Below are 24,068 nucleotides of genomic sequence, written 5' to 3'. Positions count from 1 at the left end.
TGACAACGTGAAGAATCAATCATTAAAAACATAGTTTTTATAATGTTGTATCTAGTGTTATATTACTTCTCTAATAGAATTCTCGTTCAAAGATGTATACACATGACCTCTTGACCTGGATGAAACACACTGGGCATCTGCTGGAAGCAGTCAAACTGAGACTGATCACAGTCTGTCTGCAACATCTCACATGTTATAATCCTTTGCTCGACCCCTGTCAGACTTGGCATTGTTGTTTCATCGATACTAATGCCTGGAAATGATTTGAAAATGATTTGCTGGAAATGAGCTCCATCTGTATGATAGCTGAGTAAACCGAGCCCTGCCCACCGCGCCGAGGTGAAGCTGCTGAGCGGAGCAGACAGAGAGATAAAAGATGCGTTGAATCTTTCGGTTTCGGCGCGATTAACCACTTCATGGATTCGTAGCACATACTGCAGATTGAAGCTCCGGATGTACCGATGAAGAAATGGCAGCGGAATCGACCCGGAGATTTACGAGAAGCCTCCTGAAGCCGGGAAACGCAGCAGAGATTCGGCACACCGGGTCTAGCGCAGTGAGGAGCGCTACTGTAACGGTGAGACGAGCGGACAGTGACGGAGCGCGCGCGGGTTACTCTGACGCTGTTCACTGGACACACAGCAGCAGTGTAAAGAGAACAGCAGTGTGATCCACAATAAAGGGAAAAAGATCTATTCAGTCGAGCATTGTATTTCTCATGCTGTGGTCATATGCGAGGCAATTCTGCGGCGAACGATTTAAGTTGTAAATGCTAGGTTGGTGTCTGTGAATGATTGGGCTTCTGTTAGCGGCTTGTGTCTTACTTGGAATTTTGAACCTTTTTTTCCAAAAATAAAAATAAACGTCTCGTTTTCGTATGAAATGAGCTTCGCAAGCTTAGTGACTTGTCTCACAGGAACGTATCGCAGTGGTTCCAGCTCTGGTCTTCCTCCTCAATCCAGCACACTTGGACTTCTTATGACACACACACTTCAAATCTCGGAGTTAATGAGTTGATGTGCGTTTGATTAAGATGTCCTCTGAAGTGTGCAGTGCTCTGGGAGTTTCAGGACCGAGGTTGGGAAGCACTGCTGATAAATAGAGGATGTGCTTTGTTGATTGGATACAGTGACATGGTTTGATGAGACGACTACAGTAGCCTATTATTGATTTGTGAAAATTCTAGCCTCTTTCAGTAATGCATTTCTATAACTATTAGGAGCATGTAATTGCCATTTACAAAATTTCAACTCTGAAGTAATCAGCCATAATAATTTTGTATTGCATTACTTGTTTTGGTTACACTTTATTTTAAGGTGTCCTGGTTACAGTGTACATATACATTTAGGTACTGAGTAATATTAATGAACTATATGTACTTACTATAGGGTTACTTGTATGCAATTATGCATAATTAATTGTTAGCCTACTATAAGATGTGTCATCATAGAGTGATTTCATTATGGTGATTCATGCTGTAGGTTAAATACAAATGTTAACATCATGATATAATGGCATCATGGTATAATACTGCATTTGTGCCCTCTTCAACATAGTCCTAAAAAAGCACCTGTTGATAGAATGTGATTGTGTTGCAGTGTCAGCCTTAAATGTCAACATTCTAAACTAGTGTGGCCTTTATTTGTAATATTGCTGTTTTAAGGTTACACTTGAATCAGCTACAAAACACATGCATAGATAATGAATTATAGCCACTTTGATGCCATGTAGGAATTGAGAATGACTTTAATGATCAACTCTACTGTATAGGTTTAAAATAATATTTGCAATATTTATGAGAAAATTGACTACAGGTGACACTGGTGGCACACTGTGTTGCTCTGTCCATAATATTTTTTCATTGTATTAATAAGAAAGATGTCACAGTCACAAGCTATCAGATGAAGTCAGCGAAGTAAGAGATTGTTTTGCAGAAGAAATCAGTGCAATTTCTGTTTGTTTGTTGTGTGTGTGTGTGTGTGTGTGTGTGTGTGTGTGTGTTATACTGTGCTCTTGAAGGAATAGAATAGAAACTGAAAACTTAGTAGATCAGTGGTACCCAACCATTTTGCATGTGTACTGAATCAAACACACTTGTTTTCAACTCATCTCAAATGACCTGGTCTTGACTGGTCTCATTGATCTTGTGTAAAAATCTTATCTAGAATTTGTAGTTTGAGTTTTATTGAATGAGCTCCCAGTGACCTATAGCCTGGACTCCAGACCTATAAACATACAATGCTGAGCTGCTTCTGAAGCTAAATCTATTTCTTTAGCCTTTAACCTTTGCTGTTATTGCCGCTTCTTCAAGAGCAAATAAAAATGACAATTTCTGTGTATTTCATGAAAAGGCAAAGAAAACTTATCCACAGTTGTCCAGAATGCACAGGCTGTCATTATTGTGTGTCTGTAGATGAATGGGTGTTGATATGCGTGCAGTAGATGTTAGGGTTGGGCCGATAGATGATGCAATCGTCCATCGCCGATGGCTGATAGAAATCACAATGTTGCGCCGGCAAGATTATATGTTTGTCAGTGATACTGAGGATCTGCAAATCACTCGCGGTCGTCCTCAGTCATCTCTCCTTACACCGTGTCTACACCGGACGCAGCAGTTGTGTGGCGCCACGCCGTATCAGCTAAAGACTTTCTACATTAGACACAACAAAGCAACAGTTGAAAATCATTTGAATTTTGTGTCAGCACGTCATAAACAAAATGCAGCAGCAGTTTACTGTCAGGGATTTGTAGTGTCACACTGCGCCGCATCCAGTGTAGACAGGGCCAAGTAGGTATCGCTGCAGCCCGGAGACCTCCAAGTGGGAGGAGCTTTTGCCGCAAGTGGGCGGGACTTTACAAATGTGCGGGGTTTAAGCGGAAATTTCAAATTGCGTCATTGCCCGGGTGCGCGCGAATGAGGATGGCATAAAGTAGTGATACTAATGAAAAACAGATTTATTGTTTTTTTCATTGTAGCTAGTTTAAATTTTATTAACGAGGTTGTTATTTAATTTTGTGACAACTGCAAACATTCAAGTATATTAAATAATATTAATTTCATAATTACATCAGTTTCAAGAAAATGAATGAGTAATTTAGAGCAATAAAATGTTTACTGTATGTTAATGTTTTTCTTTAATGCAAGTTTGAAATCTGAGGGAGAATTATATTGTTTAGATTGTTACAACCCCCTTGGCTCTAGGTGAACCAGCATTACAAAAGGCCACACGTGGAAGTAAATTTGACAAATAAACATTTAATTAAAAAAAAGAAAAAAAATCTAAATAGTAATACAAGAATTAATAATAATAATAAAAAAACATTCCAAGACTTTAAGAGGAAAATATTAATGGTACTAAAGCCCAATTTAGTACCATTCTTTTCTCCATCTCCTTTTTATCACCAACTCAATCACAGGTAATGCTCCACACCATTCAAAATTCAAGTTTTATTTGTTATATGACATGCAAAAAGCAGTGAAATGTAGGTCTGGCATACTCTTTAGACTGTGCAAAAAATAAGAGAAAATTAAAATACAAATAATGAAACAACAGGAAAAAAATAAAAAGTTTTTTTTTTGGGGAGATAATTAAATACAAATAATGAAATATGCACAATATACTGTATTAAACTACTACACAGATGATTTGTAGGGATGCTACACAGAAACTGCTACACAGATGATGTGCAGAGATGTAAACAATGTGCAGTGAGGAGGAGTTGCATAGTTAGGTTGTGTCAAAAAAGCAGTGTGCAGAGAGTTATTGGGTAGCCCTAAACAACCAGTCTATAAAGTGCAGTGTGTTTAATGTCCATGTTTAGTAGTCTGATAGCATGAGGGAAGAAACTCCTCCTGAGCCTCTCTGTTTTTGTCATCAGACTGCAGAATCGTCTGCCTGACTGTAGCAGATGAAACAGTGGATTTCCAGGGTGGGTGGGGTCTTTAAGGATCTTAACAGCCCTAGATTTACATCTTCTGGTGTGGATGTCTTGCAGAGAGGGGAGAGATGTTCTGGAGATGCGTTCAGCTACTCTTTGCAGGGCATTTGAAGGTATTGAAGCTGCTCACTCTCTCCACTGTGGTCCCGTAAATGATGATTGGGGTAGATCCGCTGCTGCCTCAAATAGAAAAGTTATTGTAAAATATTATTACAATTTACAATATGACTGTTTCTACTGCATTTCTGAACAAATAAATGAAGGCCTGGTGAGCATCAGACTTCAAAACCATAACAAAATCTGTCCAACCCCATACTGTCTGGTAGAATAGATATTTAAGGAACCTGAGGTTTTAACCTGCTTGATTTTTATCAGCATTGGAACACTTTGCTGCTGCTTTCACTCCAAGGCTATGGATTATATTTTTACTGGAATGAAGTGCCATTAGTCACTAAACATTCAGTCCAATGACATCCTAAAATAATTCACTGTTGACAAGTTAACATTAACTAAAGTAAAATGTAGGGATGCACGATAATATCGGCACAACATCGGTATCGGCCGATAAAAGCTTAAAATGACCATTATCGGTATCGGCCGATATTAATATTTCTGCCGATGAGCCAAACCGATATTCTCCAAGTGAAATAATTGACCTGTTTTTCAGATGTGGATGTCTGTCTACATTTGTAAAATAATAAATTGATGGTAGAATCAGTACAGAAGAGATACATGGATTTCTCTTCAGTAAAATTAAAGTTTAAATATATCAGTATATATTTGTATATATATCGATATCGGTATTGGCATCGGCCAAAATTATTTAGAAAATATCGGCATATCGAATATCGGCCAAAATCCAATATCGTGCATCCCTAGTAAAATGCACATTTATGTGAGACGTCCACAGAATGTAATGTCATTTACATTCCAACATTTCTCATTTAGGACAGTCTCTGACCATACCCCTGGAGCAATTTTAGGGACAAGCGCTGTTGCAAATGTCCACCTTTAAAGTATGAACATAATTTATCCCCACAAAGACCCACACACACACACACACATTAGTCAAAATTCTTCAGACACAATAAATTACACATCTTGATTCATAGAAAGAACAAGAAAAAGGTGGAAAGAACAAAAAATTTGTTCAATTCCTTTGGGTTTGCAGAGAGAGGCGGTAACCAGGTCATTGAAATTTTACTTCTGGCCACCCAGACTTGAACTTTCTGTAACACAAAGTTTACACATAATGTTTTTGTTTGTTGGTTTTTCTTACAATGACAAAATTATAGGCTACTGTTGATATGTAATGCATGGTAGTGGACACGGCCGTTATCTTCATATATCCACTGTTATGATTATTAAATTGAAAAATTAATTTGGTAATTAAACCAAATGTTTCAATTGCATTACATTATTTGGATTAACGTTACACGTAAAAATAGATAACATTTTAAAAATATAACAGCAGGTTTTGAAACAATGACCAGCTTTGTTAAAGTCAAGGATTATCAGTTAGGAGTTGTAACTAAGACTCATTCTTATGGAACACTGTACTAAATCTATTAATAGTTATTGATCGCTTAAATATCAGTGCAGTTATAATACATAGGCCTACATATTTTACGTAACGTTAGTCACAATACCCGCTTATGGTCTTCAGTGTCCATAATCTGCAGCGTAAATCCTAAATATGTATTGCAGAAATATTTAGCACAAAAGGGTAACAGACACAATAAAGATGTCATTTATCTGTGCTGCTAATGCTGTTTTAACGTGCTCTCTGAATAATCGTAAATATGAATTTTGAAGGTAAAAATTACACATGAATGTCCTCCCATTTTCAAACTTGAATGCAGTGAGCTTGTAATCATGATTTAACTACGTCAAGACTAAAACATCGACTGCCAAGATACTGCACTTTTTCACAACTTGTAATACGTTGTACAACTCTTGACGCTGAAAAGCCTTGGGAAGGTGACGTCGTCTTTTTTTTTTTTTTTTTTTTGGTGGGTGGGGATTTGCAGCGTGCATTAACCCCAAGACATTAAATAAATCAATCAAAAGACTCTGGAGGTTTGTACAGCCCACTTGGAGCTGAAGTCCCACCCATTTGGAGCTGACCCGCCCATTTGGAGCTGGCTCCGACCTCCGTTTATACCAAGGGGCAAGGAACTCGACCGGAAGTTGAAGTCGGGCGGGGGCTGCCATCTTTTAGCAGAACTTCACTTGCGTTAGCATTCCCATTGACTCCCATTCATTTTGGCGTCACTTTGACAGCGAATAACTTTACATCTGAGGCGTTTAAAGACTCTGTTTGTCCATTATTTATTTCTAAAGATACACGACAATGTATAAAGGACTCCATTACCTTCTATGTTACATTATGGCCCCGTATAAACAGTTTTTGTAAAAAATAGGCTAACGATTGCGTCATAACCACTCGGCTCTCTGTCGCATTACCGTACAGACAGGAGGAGAAGCTCGCAGGCAATTAACTTAATATGGCGTACTGGCGTTACATTTTAAAATACTATACAAAATAATTAATCAGAATGTTTACTCCTACTCACTCACGACAAAGAACTCTCCGCTCAAGCTCGCCGTCTCTGCAAGATTAACGATGGCAGTTTTCACGCACAGCTACTAGAAGATTTACATCTGCCAGACAGGTTGCTGACGTCGTCAAGCTTCGTTTGAGTCTGCGCGTCAGAAACGGAAGTGCTAAAAAACGCTAAAACTGGGCTTCATTTGTCTCAATTGAGTTCCAATGGGGTCGCTGTGTCCATTTCTTTTACTGTCTATGGTTTATACCCATCTCGACAGGGCCGGCGCGTGCCTATAGGCGAACTAGGCAGCCGCCTAGGGCGGCAGCTCAGCCAGGGCGGCAAGAGAGAGAGAAGGCGCGAGAGAGGGAGAGAGAAGGAGAGAGAGAGATAATTATTAATTAATTTGTTTGTTTGATGTGCTTAAATTCATCTGTGAAAAAGGGATGAAAAACTATTTTCCAAATGTTTTGCAGCATTGAGAGTGCTTCTCACTCTCCCTGTCACTGTGAGATCTGGAGAAAACGCAGTTTCTCAAAGATTAAACTGATAAAAAATTATCTCCGAAGTTAAACTCGAGGACGCAATCAAAGCGTTTGCCGCTGCGAAAGCCCGACGCGCACGCTTCTGAAATGTAAGAGTGTGAATGTGTGTATCAGTCAATAAAAAATCTAAACCTCCAGTTTTGTGAGCTAAAGAGTTGTGTGCATATGTTTAGTTTTATTCTGTACACTATCTATTAGCATAAAACTGAAATTATACGCAGCTGTTGCATTGTGTCCCTTTTCACCTTTTTGCAGAATGAAAAAAAAAACTCTGAAAACATGCTTGCACGTTTTTATTTTAGTGTAATTTCATAGATAAAAAAAAAGTTTTTTACATGCATCTTAAGGATCCCTAATTGTGAGGTGTGAGGTGGGGGCGGCACGATTGTGCTCTGCCTAGAGCGGCATTTGAGCTTGCGCCGGCCCTGAGTGTAGACAGCATCACTGATTATAATGTCTAAATAAGTTTTATACAGCAAATAACACCAAATATAGGTAAATCCACGGACAACAGGCAGGACGAATGTTAAGATTCAATATATTGGTAAAGACCAATATTTCTGATGATTTATTGGCGTGAAGTTATGTGCACAATGACAAACAGGAGTGCAACATTCTCAAAAAACAATAAGCAGAGTGGACTGCCATAACAATGCAAAACATTTACTGCAGGCTACAAAATGTCTGTGTTTAAGATTAGAAATGTCAACAACAACAAAACATCGCATACGTAGGCGATTCTAGCCCGAATCTGTATCTGTATGCATGAGACTGTCTGAATACCGGCAGAATTCACATTTCTGTTGTAAAAAGAGAAACACTGTGCAGAAGTATTATTTGCTGTTATGCGTGTGTGTCCGAAGCTGCAGCTGCTGTGTAACGCGTGTCCCAAAAAAAAGAAAAAAAGAAAAACTGGACGTGCTCCGAGAGTTAAAATCTATTTCCTATTCTCGTTTTCGAAACTTTATGCAATAGACAGTGCCTCCAGAAAAACGTGATTATGCGATCGCATGATTTAATGCATAATCAGCCAAAGGCCGCATATTTATGCGTGGTCGCATTTTTTCAAATACGCCGCTCTTTTGCCGCATAAATTGCCGATTTCAGAAAGCAAAATATGCGAGGTTAGCATGATTTCATAATCATGATTTTCATAAATTCGTTGCAAAAACTCATATATTAGCAGAAAGTTGAAAAATTTAGCGTTTACTTCACACAAGTAAAGCGCCATTTCTCCCCATTGCCATGGGAACCTTATGAAGTGACGTAATTACGTGACTTGAACTGAACATCATCTGCAAACCCCGCGGTGAAACCAGGGTGAAACTTGAAGCGTGCAAATCATTCTTATTTGCCAACAAAAATCAGCGCAAAAGAATGCGCGAAGCAGTTTCCCTGCCAGTTGTTTGTTACATGACAGTGGAGCCAAATTATATTGCGAGAACTTGCGAAAACTGCAGTTTGATGAAATAGAGAAAAAAAGGTGATTCTCCCAACACCCCATTCTCACTAGGCTACTAAACACTGTTGTAGTTTCATTCAGAAGTTGATGCAACTTTACAGTTGTAAGATTGCACTTCTTTGTTACAGAACAGTACCAAAAACTTACGGTTGTAATTATATTAGTAGTATGTAAAATAATTTACATTGCAGTAAGAGATTGCAACTTAAATATTCTGTGATTTAGTATGCCTGCTTATCATAGGAAGTAATAAGAAATTACTCTTTACATTAAGGTAGTAGCCTAGTGAGAAAAAGGTGTTGGGGGAATCACCTTTTTTCTCTTTTTCATCAAACTGCAGTTTTTGCAAGTTCACGCAATTTCATTGCATAAAATTGCAAAAATATCCCACATATTCCATCGCATTTTAAGAAAACGTGCCGCGAAATCAAGGATTTTTGCCCGCAACAATCACAAAAAAAGTCTGTGTTTTTCTGGAGGGACTGAATAGATTTTCGAACATAGTGACAGTCGACACGGTCGAGGTTTTAGACTAGACGGGAGAAGGGATGGGAAAAGATCAGGGCACAGTTTTTCCAAAACTTCGTGCCAAATTAAAGCGGTGTCGAGCTGTTTAAATGAATTTTTTAGATGTATTATTGTGCCCGAACCCATATGACGTTGAACATTTTGTTTACTGCAGCCACAGCCATCATTACAAAGCGTGAACAGTTGACTCTGACTGAGAGTCTGAGGCGAAGCGAACACACAGGCCATTGTGCGACATCCGTGTAAACATAGATGATGCCACTGGGTTTTTTTTTTAAGACAGAATGTAGCCTTCATTTGTATGTAGGCCTAGGCAATTTATATATTTACAATACTTACTAAAATATAATTAATATTATTTTATTGCTTTTGTATTAGTTGTTTGAAGAGTAAAAAAAAAAAATTGGTCGGTCTTAACGCAAATGTACAACCGGCAAGTCGGTCGGACTAAAAGCAAAAAAAAAATAAAAAATAATAATAATTGAGTCTGTCCTAAATTGAAAGGGTTGCTCGGGTTATGGTTAAAGGGGGTGAAATGCTCGTTTTCACTCAATATCCTGTTAATCTTCTTAACTCCAAAAAGTCTTGAGTTTAATTATATTTATAAGAGAAAGATAGTCTGTACCGTTTTTTCCCGGAAAAACACGAGCGCCTGGAGGCGTGACGTGTGGGCGGAGCTAAAGAATCACGAGCGCGAGTAAGCTTTTGCGTTGAGAGCGTTTGGAAGCTGTGACATTACCTTGATGAAAAAAAAACATCATCCAAAACAAACCATGGCTAACAATCAGATACAGTGTATATATATGATCCAGAATCAGATCCAGAGGCTGAAATTTAACAAGAGCAGCAGCAGCAACGACGTCTCTATGTGGTATGTACTGAAACTGTATATATTTGCTTAGCGGTTTTGGAAAATGACTAAGTTCCACTTTAGGTGTACATGTGGAAAGTGCAGTTTGATGACAACATCGCATGTTGTTTACTTGATGTGCTTACACGCCGATAGCTAAGTTAACAACACAGAGATATTTGAAGCAGTTTTACTCACCGCCTGCGGTTCCAACACACGATCGTGACCCTTTTTCTTTGGGACTGCATTATCCTTAAGAAATAAACGATGTGCAAATCCGTCGTCAAACTGGGCCTTGTTTGTAAAACAAGCATCTTCGAAATGCAGGGAACAAACAAAAACACTTGCACAACTCCGTTGATGCTCTGTAAAAATAAACTCCATCCACTGGTCCCTTAATGCTGTTTTTTTTTTGGTAATCTGTGCAGGGTTGTCTTGCCCTGGCAACCAAAAACACACTCCTTTTGTGACATTTCGGTCTCTCGCTCTGATCAGTGAATGTCTCTGCTATACGGGAGCGCGCGCTCTCAGAAATACTCCTTCAAACGTACAACTTAATTTTTGTCCATGTTCAGCATGGGAATCCAACTCTTTAACAGTGTAAAAAACTCAGCATGCATGAAATAGCATTTCACCACCCCTTTAAACAAGAATATTTTGAAGGATAGCCCCATCGCAATGTTTCACTGTAGACATCTTCTGATGCCAAATTTCAAGACATCGCCCAATCCTAGTTGTTGAACAGTAGCATGTCATCATCCTTATCATTGTCTTGAACGTTTATATCCATTTTTCTTCTCCTTGTTGTCCTATTGTGAAAAAGACCAGAACAGCATGAATTGGGTTAAAGATTAGATAGTGGCAGTATGAATGGTTTAGTGATGGTTGGATCAGCATAGCCATCCTGTTCTTCAGCCAAATGTATACGATAATCGTAAAGAATAGGCAAAAAAAATGAGATTACAGTAGGGCTTATACTCTGGAACATAGTGTGGCCAGTTTGGAAACAAAGGATCATGTCACACATGTCATCAGTTGATCTTGTATATACCTGATATAAGGGGATGTGATATTGACAAAAATATATCTCTGTATTTTCAGGGATTAAGTCAATAATGATAATTAACTATATTTTGAGTGTGTGTTTTTTTTTTGTTGGTACCTTGGCTAGTTCAGGCCTGTCATAGACAGCTGACTCTCAAAGCTTTTCATATTCATCATATATTATTCACATCTTTGCTCTAATTAGTTTCCAACAATGACATAAATTAACTCTCTTGTTAAGATGCCTTATTAAATCGTATTCCTGGGGATTTAATCAATACATTCAATTAGAATAATAAAATGCTATAGGGCTGGAACCAATCAAATGAAACTAATATTCACAGAATTCCTTTTTGCACTGCAGGGGTGTTTTAGAATTGTTTAAATGCAGTTCAGAGGTAGTATGGATGCAATCGGTGCAATTATAATTGCATAAACGATTAAGGTTATTGGATTTATATTTAATTCTTATTTTTTTATATATTAAACTAAAATATTTTATATACCGTATTTTCCAGACTATAAGTCACACATTTTTTCATAGTTTGGCTGGTCCTGCGTGAATTAATTTGACATGAACCAAGAGAAATGAACCAATAGAAAACATTACCGTCTCCAGCCGCTAGAGGGCGCTCTATGTTGCTCAGTGCTCCTGTAGTCTACACCGAAGACATAGTGCCCTCTCGCGGCTGGAAACGGTAATGTTTTCTCTTGGTTCTTGATTCTAAATGAATGCGACTTATAGTCCAGTGCGACTTATATATGTTTTTTTCCTCATCATGACGTATTTTTGGACTGATGCAACTTATACTCAGGTGCGACTTATAGTCCAAAAAATACGGTACTATGTAAATTTTAGACCTCTAGCAGTTAAAACCTGTTAACCTGCACTTGTACGGTAATGTACATAACTCTCTTTGTTTGCACGTGTCAATGTTTATGAGTAAATTAAATGAAATGGGACAACTTTAATCTTTACAAACTATGTATCATTATAAAGATCTAAGCCTCAAGCATCGAGGACAGATCGCTGTTTTCAATGGAAAGCTTATTAAGAATGTATTTGCCAAATTTTTGTAAGCAGTACACATAAAAACAGGAAGAATGAAAATGCAGTACAAACCAGATCCATCGTAATAACGAGTCATAAACACATCCACAGCTGAAAATCCCAGTTTAGTTAGAAAGGTAAGGGTCCACTGAACGACATCTCATGAAGCACGTTTAGTCCATCTAAGCAATAACATTGTAATATGGATCATAATTCCTTTGTTTAAGTTTTATTTCTTCAGCGACAGAACTGTTTGTGTCCGTTATGGAATAACTCACGGTCGGAAACTGCGTCTTAGTAGCAAAACAATTGCATGGTTTTGAAGTGCACAGTGTCACAAACAGAATGAGACAATCCACAAAGAAAAAGTGAAAGATAGGCAAAAGATCGTTTATTTGAATTTGGCGCTACCTCGTGATGCGCTCTGACGCACCTGTCAGCTGATGGAGGCGGAACATATATCGATCGCCTTCTTCTTTGTTTGTTTTATTTTTCAAAATTTTTCATACATGTGTGAGTGTGTTTTATGTTGAATGTGCCTGTATCTGAATGATTACCATCTGTTTAAGTGAAAATCAGCCCAAATAAGCTCGCTATTAATGTGTAATTGCAGCTATCAATGTACACAGAATCTATATGAATAGAGAGTGATTATTGACTTTATGGCGCATTTATATGATTACCATCTCTGTAACTGGCCATCAGCACATCAGCACTTAATAATTGACTAAATGACCAAAACTCATTGTAAAAGCTGAAATTCTAGCAATCTCAGGATGTTTTGTAATTGGCATACATAGTTAAACCTTTTTTTTTCTTATTTTTGCTTACTCATATAATTCTTATTGTATCTTTCTAGAGGTCAAATAAATATTTTATATGATGTCTAAGTTTCTGTCTATAGCTTTATATTTGAAAAACTGTACAGTGCTATGTTTAATGATTAAAATAGTTTGTAGGGTAAATATTTTTTAGACAGTCTAAGAAAAATGGTTGCAGGAATCAAATTTTTCATGATATCTTCTTCAGATTTGAAATATAAACTTATGAGGCATGTGACTTTTAACACATTACTTTTCTAGATTGCTCCAGAACTGATTTCATGTAATAAAAAATAAAAAAAATCAAGGCTGTCTCTATAACTTTTAATATTTTTGAGCATTATGAAATCTGGTTAATAAAAAGTAAAGCCCAAAGGGTTTTATTTTCAAAGACACCAAAATTATGTTTGTAACACACTGAAGTAAAGAACTGTTACAATTTTAATTTAGATAGGGAACTTTCAGCTGTGAGTCCCATAATAGGGGATCTGGTTAAGAGGTTAAAAAACTTAAATGGCTGGAGGGTTTTCAAATAGTTAAATACTGTAGCTTAAATATGTGTCGGTGCAAGTAGGTAGCAAGATTTTTTCTAGGTTGCTGGTCAAGTTGATTGGACGAATGCATATTTTGATTCTTTATGAATATGTCATTGAATCTTTAATTCAAACAATTCAATAAACACAACTGTGTGTTAAATGAATTATTTGAATCTACTGGATCTACTGTGGTTTTGTTTGGAACTGTTTTCACAATATGGTTAAATGGAGCAAACAGACATTTTTGTGATCAACATATTGTTCAAAATGTAAGTTATTATTAACTTATTGTTTAATAAACTTGTATAAAATCAATATGCAACCTTCTACGCACACCTTGGCTATATAATTGCCACTGGATAGTTTTTTATGTTTATTTTTTTGATCACCAGACTGATTATCTCTACTATTTTACACACAGTCACATAAATACATGTCAATTTCAATTAATTGATTCAGCACTCTTTTTGACTTTATAAAATAACATTTGATTTTTACAGCATTTAACTGCTCTTGCATTAAATATGGTAACAGGGACTCTTTGTTTGAAATAATGGTCACTCACAAAACATTAACAGAAAACAGTAAAAATAAGCAATTTCTGAACAAATTACAAAAATTACTCTAAGATATATTAAGTCTAGCCTTACTGCTTAGTGTCACATCTTCAGGTCATGTGATAAGTCAGAGGGCACACAGTGAGCTTGATTTAAGGCTTTGTTTTGGGAATGGAGACCAACAGAGCACATAGCGGTGGGAATGAAAATGATCTCTCTCTACCATAACATTAGTCGGAAGTCGAAATCTTTTGTCTCCAATGCCATGTCTACATTCTGTTAGTTTCTTTCTTTTCTCAGAATGTAGTCTAAGACTGGTAGTTTGATTTGCACACTTACTCTTCCCCCACTCGTGTTGGGTCGTGGTGTAATGAGAGAAAGGTCATCCTGGGTAACACCCGGGGCGGGGGAATTTCTCTAATTGCTCTCTGCTAGTTAACTGCAACTGCATGGAGTTTTTCAGTAATTGATATTAGATTCTTTGCAAGCAGATAATTGTGCTCTCATATTGAAAAAAGCAGCGGCTCTACCTATGTTATGCATACATAGTGTAGCTACAGTGGCTATAAAAAAGAAGCATCCCCCTTTAAAATAATCACATCCTGTTGCCTTGCAGCCTGAAATGAAGACAGATACAGTTTCTATTTTATCCAGCTGTATTTCCTCAGTGCAACTTGTAACATCCAAGTGAAATATATTACACAAGTATGTCAGAAAAAAAAGTAAAAATAATAATAAAAAAACTATAACTGAGAAAAAGGTTCCAGCAGTGACTGTATTTATTCTTATATGTATTTAGTCTTTTCACACTAAGGAAAATTGAGGGACTCGTACACCACTGTTAAAAATGGTGCAAACATTCACTGATGCTGATGTTGTATGCATGAAATAGAATTTCACCCCCCTTTAAAAAACTGGGGATGCCTCATCACAATGATATCAGCGATATCAGTTGAGTCATGTCAATTTACAGTATATCACGCTATATCAAAGTTCTTTCAAAGTTTTGAATTTGACAAATCTAATATGAACAAAATCATTTGAAACTTTCTTCAAATGTTTTATTTTTTTATTTTTTTATACTGACTACCCACCCACATTTTTTGTCTGCTGTTTAGATAGAGATAATCTGTGTGTTTTTGCACATCTAATGTATAGGGCGTTGCCTCAGACTTGTTGGAGGAGATTTTTAAATGCCCTTGAGGATGTAGTGCTGAGTTCATAATTTAGGCGATCTGGAGGGAATAGTGCTGGACTCTCACCACCTTTCTGTCTGGCCCGTGCTTAATTTTGAATAAACCATGTCTTTTATCAGAATTGCACAACAGCATATGTGTGCCCTCCAGCAGTATGAGCTTTGTAGTCATCACTTATTATGCATTCTAATGCTGCAGAGATGAATGCTGACCATTCACAGCAGTTAGAACATTACTGCAACATACCTCGTCCAATTGGACACAATAAAATGCATGTGTCTGAAATTACATTACAGGGTCTGACAGTGTCAACTATGGTATGATATTCTGGACAATATTAAAATGTAATTGCAAATGGTATTTGCAGTTGCATTGTCAATTTGTAGACACATGTTGTGACATAATCCAAATGCAATTGCAAACCATGCATTTGCCAAATTACAAATTTTTCTCATAGAAATGAATAACAATGAAAATGGTGCTTAAATTTCCACCACTAATAATAATAATTTATTTTATTTATAATGTGCTTTTCTCACACCCAAAGCACTAGAGGATGTGGCAAAGCACTAGAGGATGTGGCATAATTTCCGAATACATCAATAAACCCTAACACTGATTGACAGTTGACTGTGTTGTGCATCGTAAATAAAATGACATATTCCAAATGCAACTGCATTTTGCACATTTGTGATTCCAGTTTCTTTATGTAACATATCTGTCAAATTTCAAATGGAAACACAAAGTCCATTTGCAACTTATTTCTTATGTCTTATGAGTTTTGACCCTGTCATTTTGAAATAACAATAAAAAGTCACTCATTTGCTATTTTACATCCAACCAATTCCCTTGCACATGCATTTCCGATGCAGTCAACTGTCAGTTAGTCTTGAGGATGGGGTATTTTAATATTTTAAATTTGAAAATGATTCTATGCCCTGTACAGGTGTAAATCAAAGCAGAATTTTAATTGTTAACCATTACTTTCAGGAAAATTCCTTTTGGATTATATCCCAATGTATACACATCCACAAAATGAAAAATCAATTCCTTTTAAATATTGCCCAGAATATTATTCCATAGAACAAAAAGCAGAGCATTAACTTTAACCACAGAAAAGGGATACAACACACTAGTGAGTGCAGCTAAGGGCACAGCTTCAAGTGCCAGGCCAAGATTGGCAGTAGAGTGACCGAGTCCAGTGTGGCAAAGGGAGAGGGGTCTGAGAACAGTATGAAACCAGTTAAGCAGGCAGACAAAAAAAAAGAAAGGCAGGCAGGAAATCAAAGTCACAATGAAAGCAGGATAACTGACCAGAAAAATTCTGGTAAATAACACTGCAGAAAGGGAAAAACCACAAAGGGAGAACACAAAATACGCAGATAACCAGAAACAGACAGAACCAGATGATCATCCCGAAATTCATGCATTACATTTCCTAACTTTGCTAACAGTTTCTTCGCTGATGTACAGAAATCATTAGGTATCATTGTTGTACAATTTGTTGGGATCCATAGTGAAGTTAACTGTTCTGATGAACATCTACTTCTTATTTGAAAGTAATGACCACAAGAGTGGTAATACGAGCCTCCAATGGAGGGAGGAGCCTTGGTGGAGAAGACCATGGGGACAAATGATGGAGACAGAGCCAGTGGAGGTGGAGATCCAGGTTGAGCCGAGCAGATGGAGAGCCAGGTTGAAACCAGAGGCCTGGATGTCCAAGGCAGAGCTGATGGCTCATGTGACTGAGGTGGAGATAGGAACCTGGAAGAGAATGGCGGAGCCAGAGCGATCAAGGACAAAGGGGGAGTGGGAGGGAAGAAGGAGCCAGACAGAGCCTGAAGGATAGAGGGACAAGGCAAATCCGAAGGAGTGGAATCCAATGGCAGAGGCAGTTCAGTTGCTGACCGAAGCAGAACCAGTGGGATGAGGGATCCCAGCAGAGCCAGTGGGATGATGGGATGAGGAAGCAAGGAGCCAATGGTTTGAAGAGCCAAAGTAGAGTCCGGACTTGGCAAACCCTGATCTCCATGATGGTGGTCTCAAACAAAACATTTTCAATAAGACATCAACATCTTAACCTCTGTGACACATATTAGAGTTAAACCTCTGTTAATTTTCAATAAAAACTTTTGTAGATGTCCAACAGAAATAAAGTCAGTCTGGTTAGTAATAAGTGAAGCTGGTAAAGCTGTTTGTGGAGTTGTTTAATACTCCTCTGCTGAGATCTTGAGCGATTTAATGTCTTCTTTTATCTTCAGTTGATTTCATCTAAGGTTGTGGCTGAAGTCAGTTGTAGTTCTTGTGTTTCTGCTCTTCTCTTTTTCTGTTCTCTTCTTTCCTTCAGTGATTCTGCTTGTTAACAGGCTTATTAAAGCTGAAATTACTTCATATTTAATATATACACAGATTTTGTGGCTCAGATAAGGTCCATTTCTGGTTAATTTCTTTACTCTTGGCTGACATGTGGCATTGCTATGGCCTGCTTGTGGCTCAAATCTGGCAAACAGGAGCGGTCCGCCCAAGTGCCATCATTCCACGCTGCATGTGGGCCAGATCATCTTTCCATGGGTGCAGTACTCTGGGCCGACACAATGATGCTATGTGGATTAATAAAAATAATAATAAAGTAGGTCTTTCATATATTAACCTGTCCTTTAGATTCTTGCATATGATGATAAACTTCCGTGTAATAACATCATTTAAAGCTGATTTATAATGTTTATCTCAGTGACCACAGAAGCTTGGTGTGGCCACTGAAAGAGCTTGAAAACATTTCCTGTCTCTTGAACAACATTGTTAATGAGATAAGATGATTTGATTCCAGACATCAGCAAAGAACAAACACAGAAGGAGCAGTAAATATATGGTGGCAGGAAAAGAGACAATGAGCATGTTCACATGCACAATACACCTGACAACTTTCAAAAATCAGTTTACGATACAAATCTAGATTTTCTTTCTTTAATTATCCAAATTCAGATAAGTAGTCAGTTAGTTGTATGTCATTTATAATGTCTGTAATCCCATGTAGCCCCTTATTAGCAATGCCCTTTTCAAGACAAGTAAAAACAGCAAGTAAAATGTGAAAAGCAGGACAACATCTTGCAGGAGTGGGACTGAAAAAAACAGCTTGTGCAGACTTCTGATGTCAACCAATGATTACTTCAGTTCTCAAGCTCATGTCAGCCATTAGATAAGCTTATATGCTACACTCTAACCAAATTCAAGATCAATTGGTTTTTGACACAAAATGAAATACATAGAAATAAAAATTGATTTTATTTTTATTTTTCAAAAAATGCTGATATCACCAAAAACACAATCAACAATAATAATAATAAATGAATTAAATTACTGACTTTTCCAAATATACTGTATATTAACATGAATAACAGCATAAATGTACAATTATATTTGCACAGACAGCCAAGCAAATGCAAACAGAAAACTCAGTATGAAGTATATGTATTTGTGTGTGATTAATGTGCAGGAAATGGGAGAAAGCAGACAGAAGCAAGGATCTAAGTAGAAGGTCTTTAATGGCAAAACAAGGGAACAAACAACAAAGAACAGTAAACAATAAAGCAAAGCAACACAATTATGTTCAACAACTGACAAGGCCCAATGGCAACACAAGGACTATTTGTACAGAGAAAAACAAAAGGGACCAATCAATTGCTATTGGAACTAACAAGGAGTGTTGTCCAATGAGTATATATGGCAGCTAATAAGTGTAACTATGTGGACAAACAAGGCACACAGCAGACAGTGGCAGAACACAGACAAGGAAACCTGTAACAACATACTAGTACAAAAGATAAATAGGTAATTTTTTTTATTTTAAAATCACTTTTCTATTCCAATATTACAGGGACAATAAGTAACTTTTTAGGTATTTTATTATCTAAAATCAATATTTTTATTCATAAATATGCCCTCAATGGTGTACAAATACCTATGCCAATGTTTAAACTAATCCTCGTAAATGAAGAATTTATTATCTTTATATACATGGGACGGGTAGGTCGACGGAGGCTTCCATGTAGTTCCGCCATCTTGCAAAACTATAATAGCAGAGAGGGACAAAAAGTACTAAGCCAACGCGTTTCCACAGCGCGTTTTCGGTCAGAGCCAGAAACACAGGTGCAGAGCAGTGAGAGGCGCTTGAAACTGCACCGGCAAGTTTAAAAGTCTGGATTGCATTCTTATTATGGACCATACATATGCCGTGCCACAGGAGAAGAAAACATCGTCGCCAAAACAGTCAAAAATAGAACGTAAAAGGAAACGTGACCGCAGATTACAGAAAACAAGAGTTAATGTCGGGGAAGCTTTTTCTAGGTGGAAAGAGCTAATGCTTGATAAAGATTTCAAAAGAGACGCTGAAGTGGCCAGTTTTCTTCTCGACAGGTAAGTCAGTGTTTGATGATGATATCTTACAATGCACATAATTCAGAAAATATAACGAATAAAGAAGACATAACTACTAATTACAATATTTCATGTTTTCCACAGTCAGTAATTCATACTGTAACATTCGTTTGTTAGTTGTCATGTTGCAGTTTGTTTGAAATAACACACCTGTTCACCTGAAGGAAAACTCGACGAAGTGCTATTAGAAGACATCCTGTCAAAGCTTTTTGGTACATATCGCCTACCGTAGATGCAACGCGCATTTGAAAAAGCGAGGCGCTGGAGAGCAAAATTAGTTTGAATGCAAAATACAACTTCACCATTAGATGGGAGTAATTCCTACTTACAGTCCCTTTAATAGAAATTGGCAAACGTTTTATTATTATTATTATTAATATTATTATTATTATAGCTGATTTATTTTTCAGACTTGTGCACAAACTGCATTTCAATCATTTTAAAAATGTCATTAGTGTAGAAATATTACAAATTATTTAAATGGGACAATAACAGAAAGACACTGAAACTGAGAGCACAGTTGCACCACCAAAAAAATAAAATAAAATAGTACTGTAAAAGGTATTGGAAAAAAAATCCACAATTTTGAATTGGGGGTTTTTATGAATGTATCTTTGAGGGAGACTGACATCAGAATTCAACTTTTCCCCATTGTCCAAAGTTTAAAAAAGCACACAAATATTGCAATACATAGCGATATTGAATTGCTATAGTTGAAAAATTGCAATTGCGGCACCCAAATATCGTAATAATATTGAATCAGGATATAAGTGTATCATCCCATTCCTAATAAATATTGTGCATCTATTTTGCTATATTCTAACCAGTCTCTAAAACATAGAAAATGAATTTTTCATTTAAAAATTTAGACATTTTAGACTACTAGTGAAGAGTAGTTCCTCATTATCACTGTCAACTCTATTCCTTTCTGGTTCTTCCTGGCCTCTAGGTGATTTAGATCTAAATTCTCTCTTAATAACAATACCAGACTATGTCTCTATGTATGCATTTTTAGCCAACCTTGCAATTTTAATTTTGTTGTCTCCTTAGGATGAATCCCTTGTATTGTAGCATTACTCATTTTACATGATGTAGTATGTATGTCAATTGTCTAAACCACTGGATCCCAAAGTTTTGTACCTGAAGCTCTCTTTTTCCTTACATTTAAGAAAACATTTACTTACATTTAAGTTAAATGCATCAGATGCTCTGAAAGCACAATACAATACAACACTTTTCTGTGCTATCTGGCAACACTTCATGTGGAGAATTAGTGAAGAGGACATGTTTGTGTGAGAGAAGCATTTGGAAAAAAGTGGAAGGAGAGCAGCACATGTATACATGTATGTGTCTCCCAGCAGTTGGTCTGGTATCTGGGTCTGATCTTATAGTAACACTTCTGTTCCTAGCTGACTGGAAGGTCCCATTGCTTTTTATTAAATAACCTAGCAGTAGTGACGCTGTGTACCTTATTGTGCCAGCTTGGGATTTTGAGTATTGTTGAACCTCTAGTATCTTGAAATCCATTTTTTGAGGAGGCCTTGTGTTTGTTAAAGGCCTTCTGTGCCAGGTCACACAGCTGTTGACTAGTCATTGTGTGGGGGCAGGCCATGATCAGTGGTGACTCACAATGGCATGTAAAATTCAAAATGAGATGCTCACAGACACAAAGCCTGTGTCCTCAACCATCTCTGGTTTATTGTAAGCTCTGCAGTTTGCTCTTCAGTGTCAGTTGTAGTAAACTTGGAGAGTTTCATGATGAACCAGTCAGGTGTCCAGGAATTCTTTGGCCTCATAATAATTTTTTTTGAGGGCTTATTTCAGCTGTTGGTAATCTGCTTTGATAGTGTCAGATTATCAGTCCAGGAAACTCTGTATCTTGCAACTCTCGGTGTAGATGCAGTCTCAGATAGTCTTCCCAGCTACAATTTTTTTGTTCTAAAAATGTTCTAAGAACATTACCGTCGTTCTAACAATGTTTTTAGGAATGGGTTACCAGCCTGAGACCCAGCTGAACATAAAGCATATAATTTCAAGAATTTTAAGAAAAAAAAAGAAGCTTTTCTTTGTCACACAAACATCAAGATTCAGTATATGACTTTCAACTATGGTGACATGCTTCATGCAGCAATGTATTTTGGGTGCGTCATACAAAACTCATCCATGGCACCCAAAATGCATTGCGGCATGAAGCATGTCACCATTGTTGAGATTCATACACTTATTCTTGAGGTCTCTGTGTTACAAAGAGGTTCTTGAACAAAATAACAAAAAAAATATATATATGTTATGTTAAAATTATGTTTTAATGTAATCGTTGTGAGACCTGAATTACTGAGCTCATTTAAACTATTTTCTCTAAGTAAAACTTCCATTATTGATTGTAACAGCTTTGATTCCGCAATGGAAGAGTCTATATTCTCCATACTGGCTGTTTTGTAGGCATCTTTTGCAAGTGATTCTGATTATTATTACTTTTTGTATTAGAATTTTTGATTTTAGGCACACAAAGATAACAAGAATCAGCGTATGAATCTCAACAATGGTGACAAATAGCATTTTCAGATAAACCAATCTACTCTGAACATCACAAAACTAGATACTAAAAATTCACTTCATCAATTTATTCATGACGCAATGCATGATGGGAGCCATGGATGAGTTTTTATTGGCTACAACATGCTTTTTTGATGGTCACCATAGTTGTGATGCTTGCGCTGATTCTTGATCTCTGTGTGTCTAAACAAGAGATTTCTTTTTTTTTTTTTTTATGTAGAACTAACTATTAAAAACATGTCATATTATTAAAAAAAAATGATGGTTTGCTTACTTTTTTTTCATTTAATTCATGTGCACAGTAAAGAAACCTGAACTCAGGTGTTCAAGCCACTCCATGACAATTACCACAAACCACAAACAATAGCACACATGATTGTCTTTGTTCTGGTCTGTATTTTTAATTCCATTATCACAGCTACACAAAGTCTAAAGTAAATAACTGAAGGGTCAAGATCCCAACTAAAGCAAACACTCACCACTATAATGGTGACACACAAATTGTGATTTTCTCGTTTGGTGATTCTGCTTGTTAACATCAGGTGTCTTCAATAATGGTCAATCATAACTCAATTAACTTCTTAACTATCTCATTAACTTCAACTCTGATTCAGTGTTTATATGAGTCCACACTCAGAGTGGAAAGTGGATTCTCACAAAACAGGCTACCTGTATACAAGATAAAATTATTATAAAAGGTCAATGGATTCTTAGAGAATGGCACCAGTTTAAATGACCTTGAAAAATGACACTATTCAACATAATATATATATATATATATATATATATATATATATATATATATATATATATATATATATATATATATATATATATATATAATTATTTTTTTTATTTTTTTTTTTCCCATGATGATGCCAATTATTTTTAACTTGGTTTTGAAACATGCTTAGACATCAACACTCATCATAAAAACCTCAACAATGATGACATAAAAAAAAATCTGCTAAACTGATAAGATATAAAGTAAACAAAAACTAAAGCGTTTTGTTCACATGAAAAGTCGAGGGACTGGAATTAAATGAAAGAAATAAAGACAAATGGGTAAGAAGCTGGTGATGCTGTTTGTGGAGTTGTTTAATCATCCTCTGCTGAGATCTTGAGATATTTTATGTCTTCTTTTATTGAGTGTATTTCATCTCAATCAACTGTGGTTGCTGTGTTTCTGCTCTTCTATTTTTTCTCTGTTCTTGTTGTTTGTCTTTCCTTCAGTGATTCTGCTTGTTAACTGTATGTGTCAGCACTAATGTTCAGTCTCTAATTAACTGTAACACTGCTTAAGTGTTACTTTTTACTGTCCTTAGACTGGAATCAGACACCAAGCAGTGTACATTTAACACCAAGGATTTCACTGTGCAAAATGTGATCAGTAATGTAAAGTTTTAAAATGTAGTAAAACTAAACATGACTTTAAAGAGAGAGAGAGTGAAAAAAGAGAGAGGAAACTCATTGCTAATCTTCCTCTACTTCTTCATGTCTGAAGTCTATTAATGTCTCCCTAAGGAGGCATTAATAGTTTCCTTTTCTCAAGGCAGAAAAAAATAAATAAAAATGCTTAGGATAAAACCCCGCTTAACTTGTACTCAAGTAAGGCTGAGACTGCCACCTGCAGGCCCCTCTTTGGCTCTCTGTTGCACCTTACACAAGAGTAACTTGATTTTTATCCCAGTCCCTCAGTCCAGAGTGGCTCACAATGACAGGATTTCACAGCAACCAAACATCATTCATTTTCAGTGAGAGCTAGTGATTTCCAGCAACACAAGCAAGAGAAGCCTTGCTCTTGACAAAGGCTGTTTACACTGGCTGCTCACAGGAGCAAAACTCTTTTTTTTTCATGTATGACCCGGATCAAATATTGTCCAAATGTGTAAACAGACAAAAATGCATGAGATCCGATTTTCTCACATCCAGTTCTAAAGCCTTTTTTTTTCAGTCTAATATGTATGTGATAAATGACATGGTGGCTTAGGGAGTAAGCA

The 24,068-nt window shown here is 36.8% G+C and overlaps 1 protein-coding gene across 1 annotated transcript in view; it reads left to right on the top strand.

The window, feature by feature from the left end:
* The first annotated feature begins 363 nt into the window (after nucleotides 1-363).
* LOC113058188 (dedicator of cytokinesis protein 10-like) overlaps nucleotides 364-24,068 on the top strand; it is a 97,170-nt gene continuing 73,465 nt past the window's right edge. Inside the window, exon 1 of the mRNA XM_026225860.1 lies at nucleotides 364-577. Within this exon, the coding sequence (XP_026081645.1) occupies nucleotides 470-577 (108 nt within the window). The 5' untranslated portion in view covers nucleotides 364-469. The remainder of the gene's footprint in view (nucleotides 578-24,068) is intronic.

This window comes from Carassius auratus, chromosome 40, assembly GCF_003368295.1.
Source record: "Carassius auratus strain Wakin chromosome 40, ASM336829v1, whole genome shotgun sequence".
NCBI lineage: Eukaryota > Metazoa > Chordata > Actinopteri > Cypriniformes > Cyprinidae > Carassius > Carassius auratus.
Note: the sequence above shows the minus strand (reverse complement) of the source record. Positions and strands in the feature narration are given on the sequence as shown.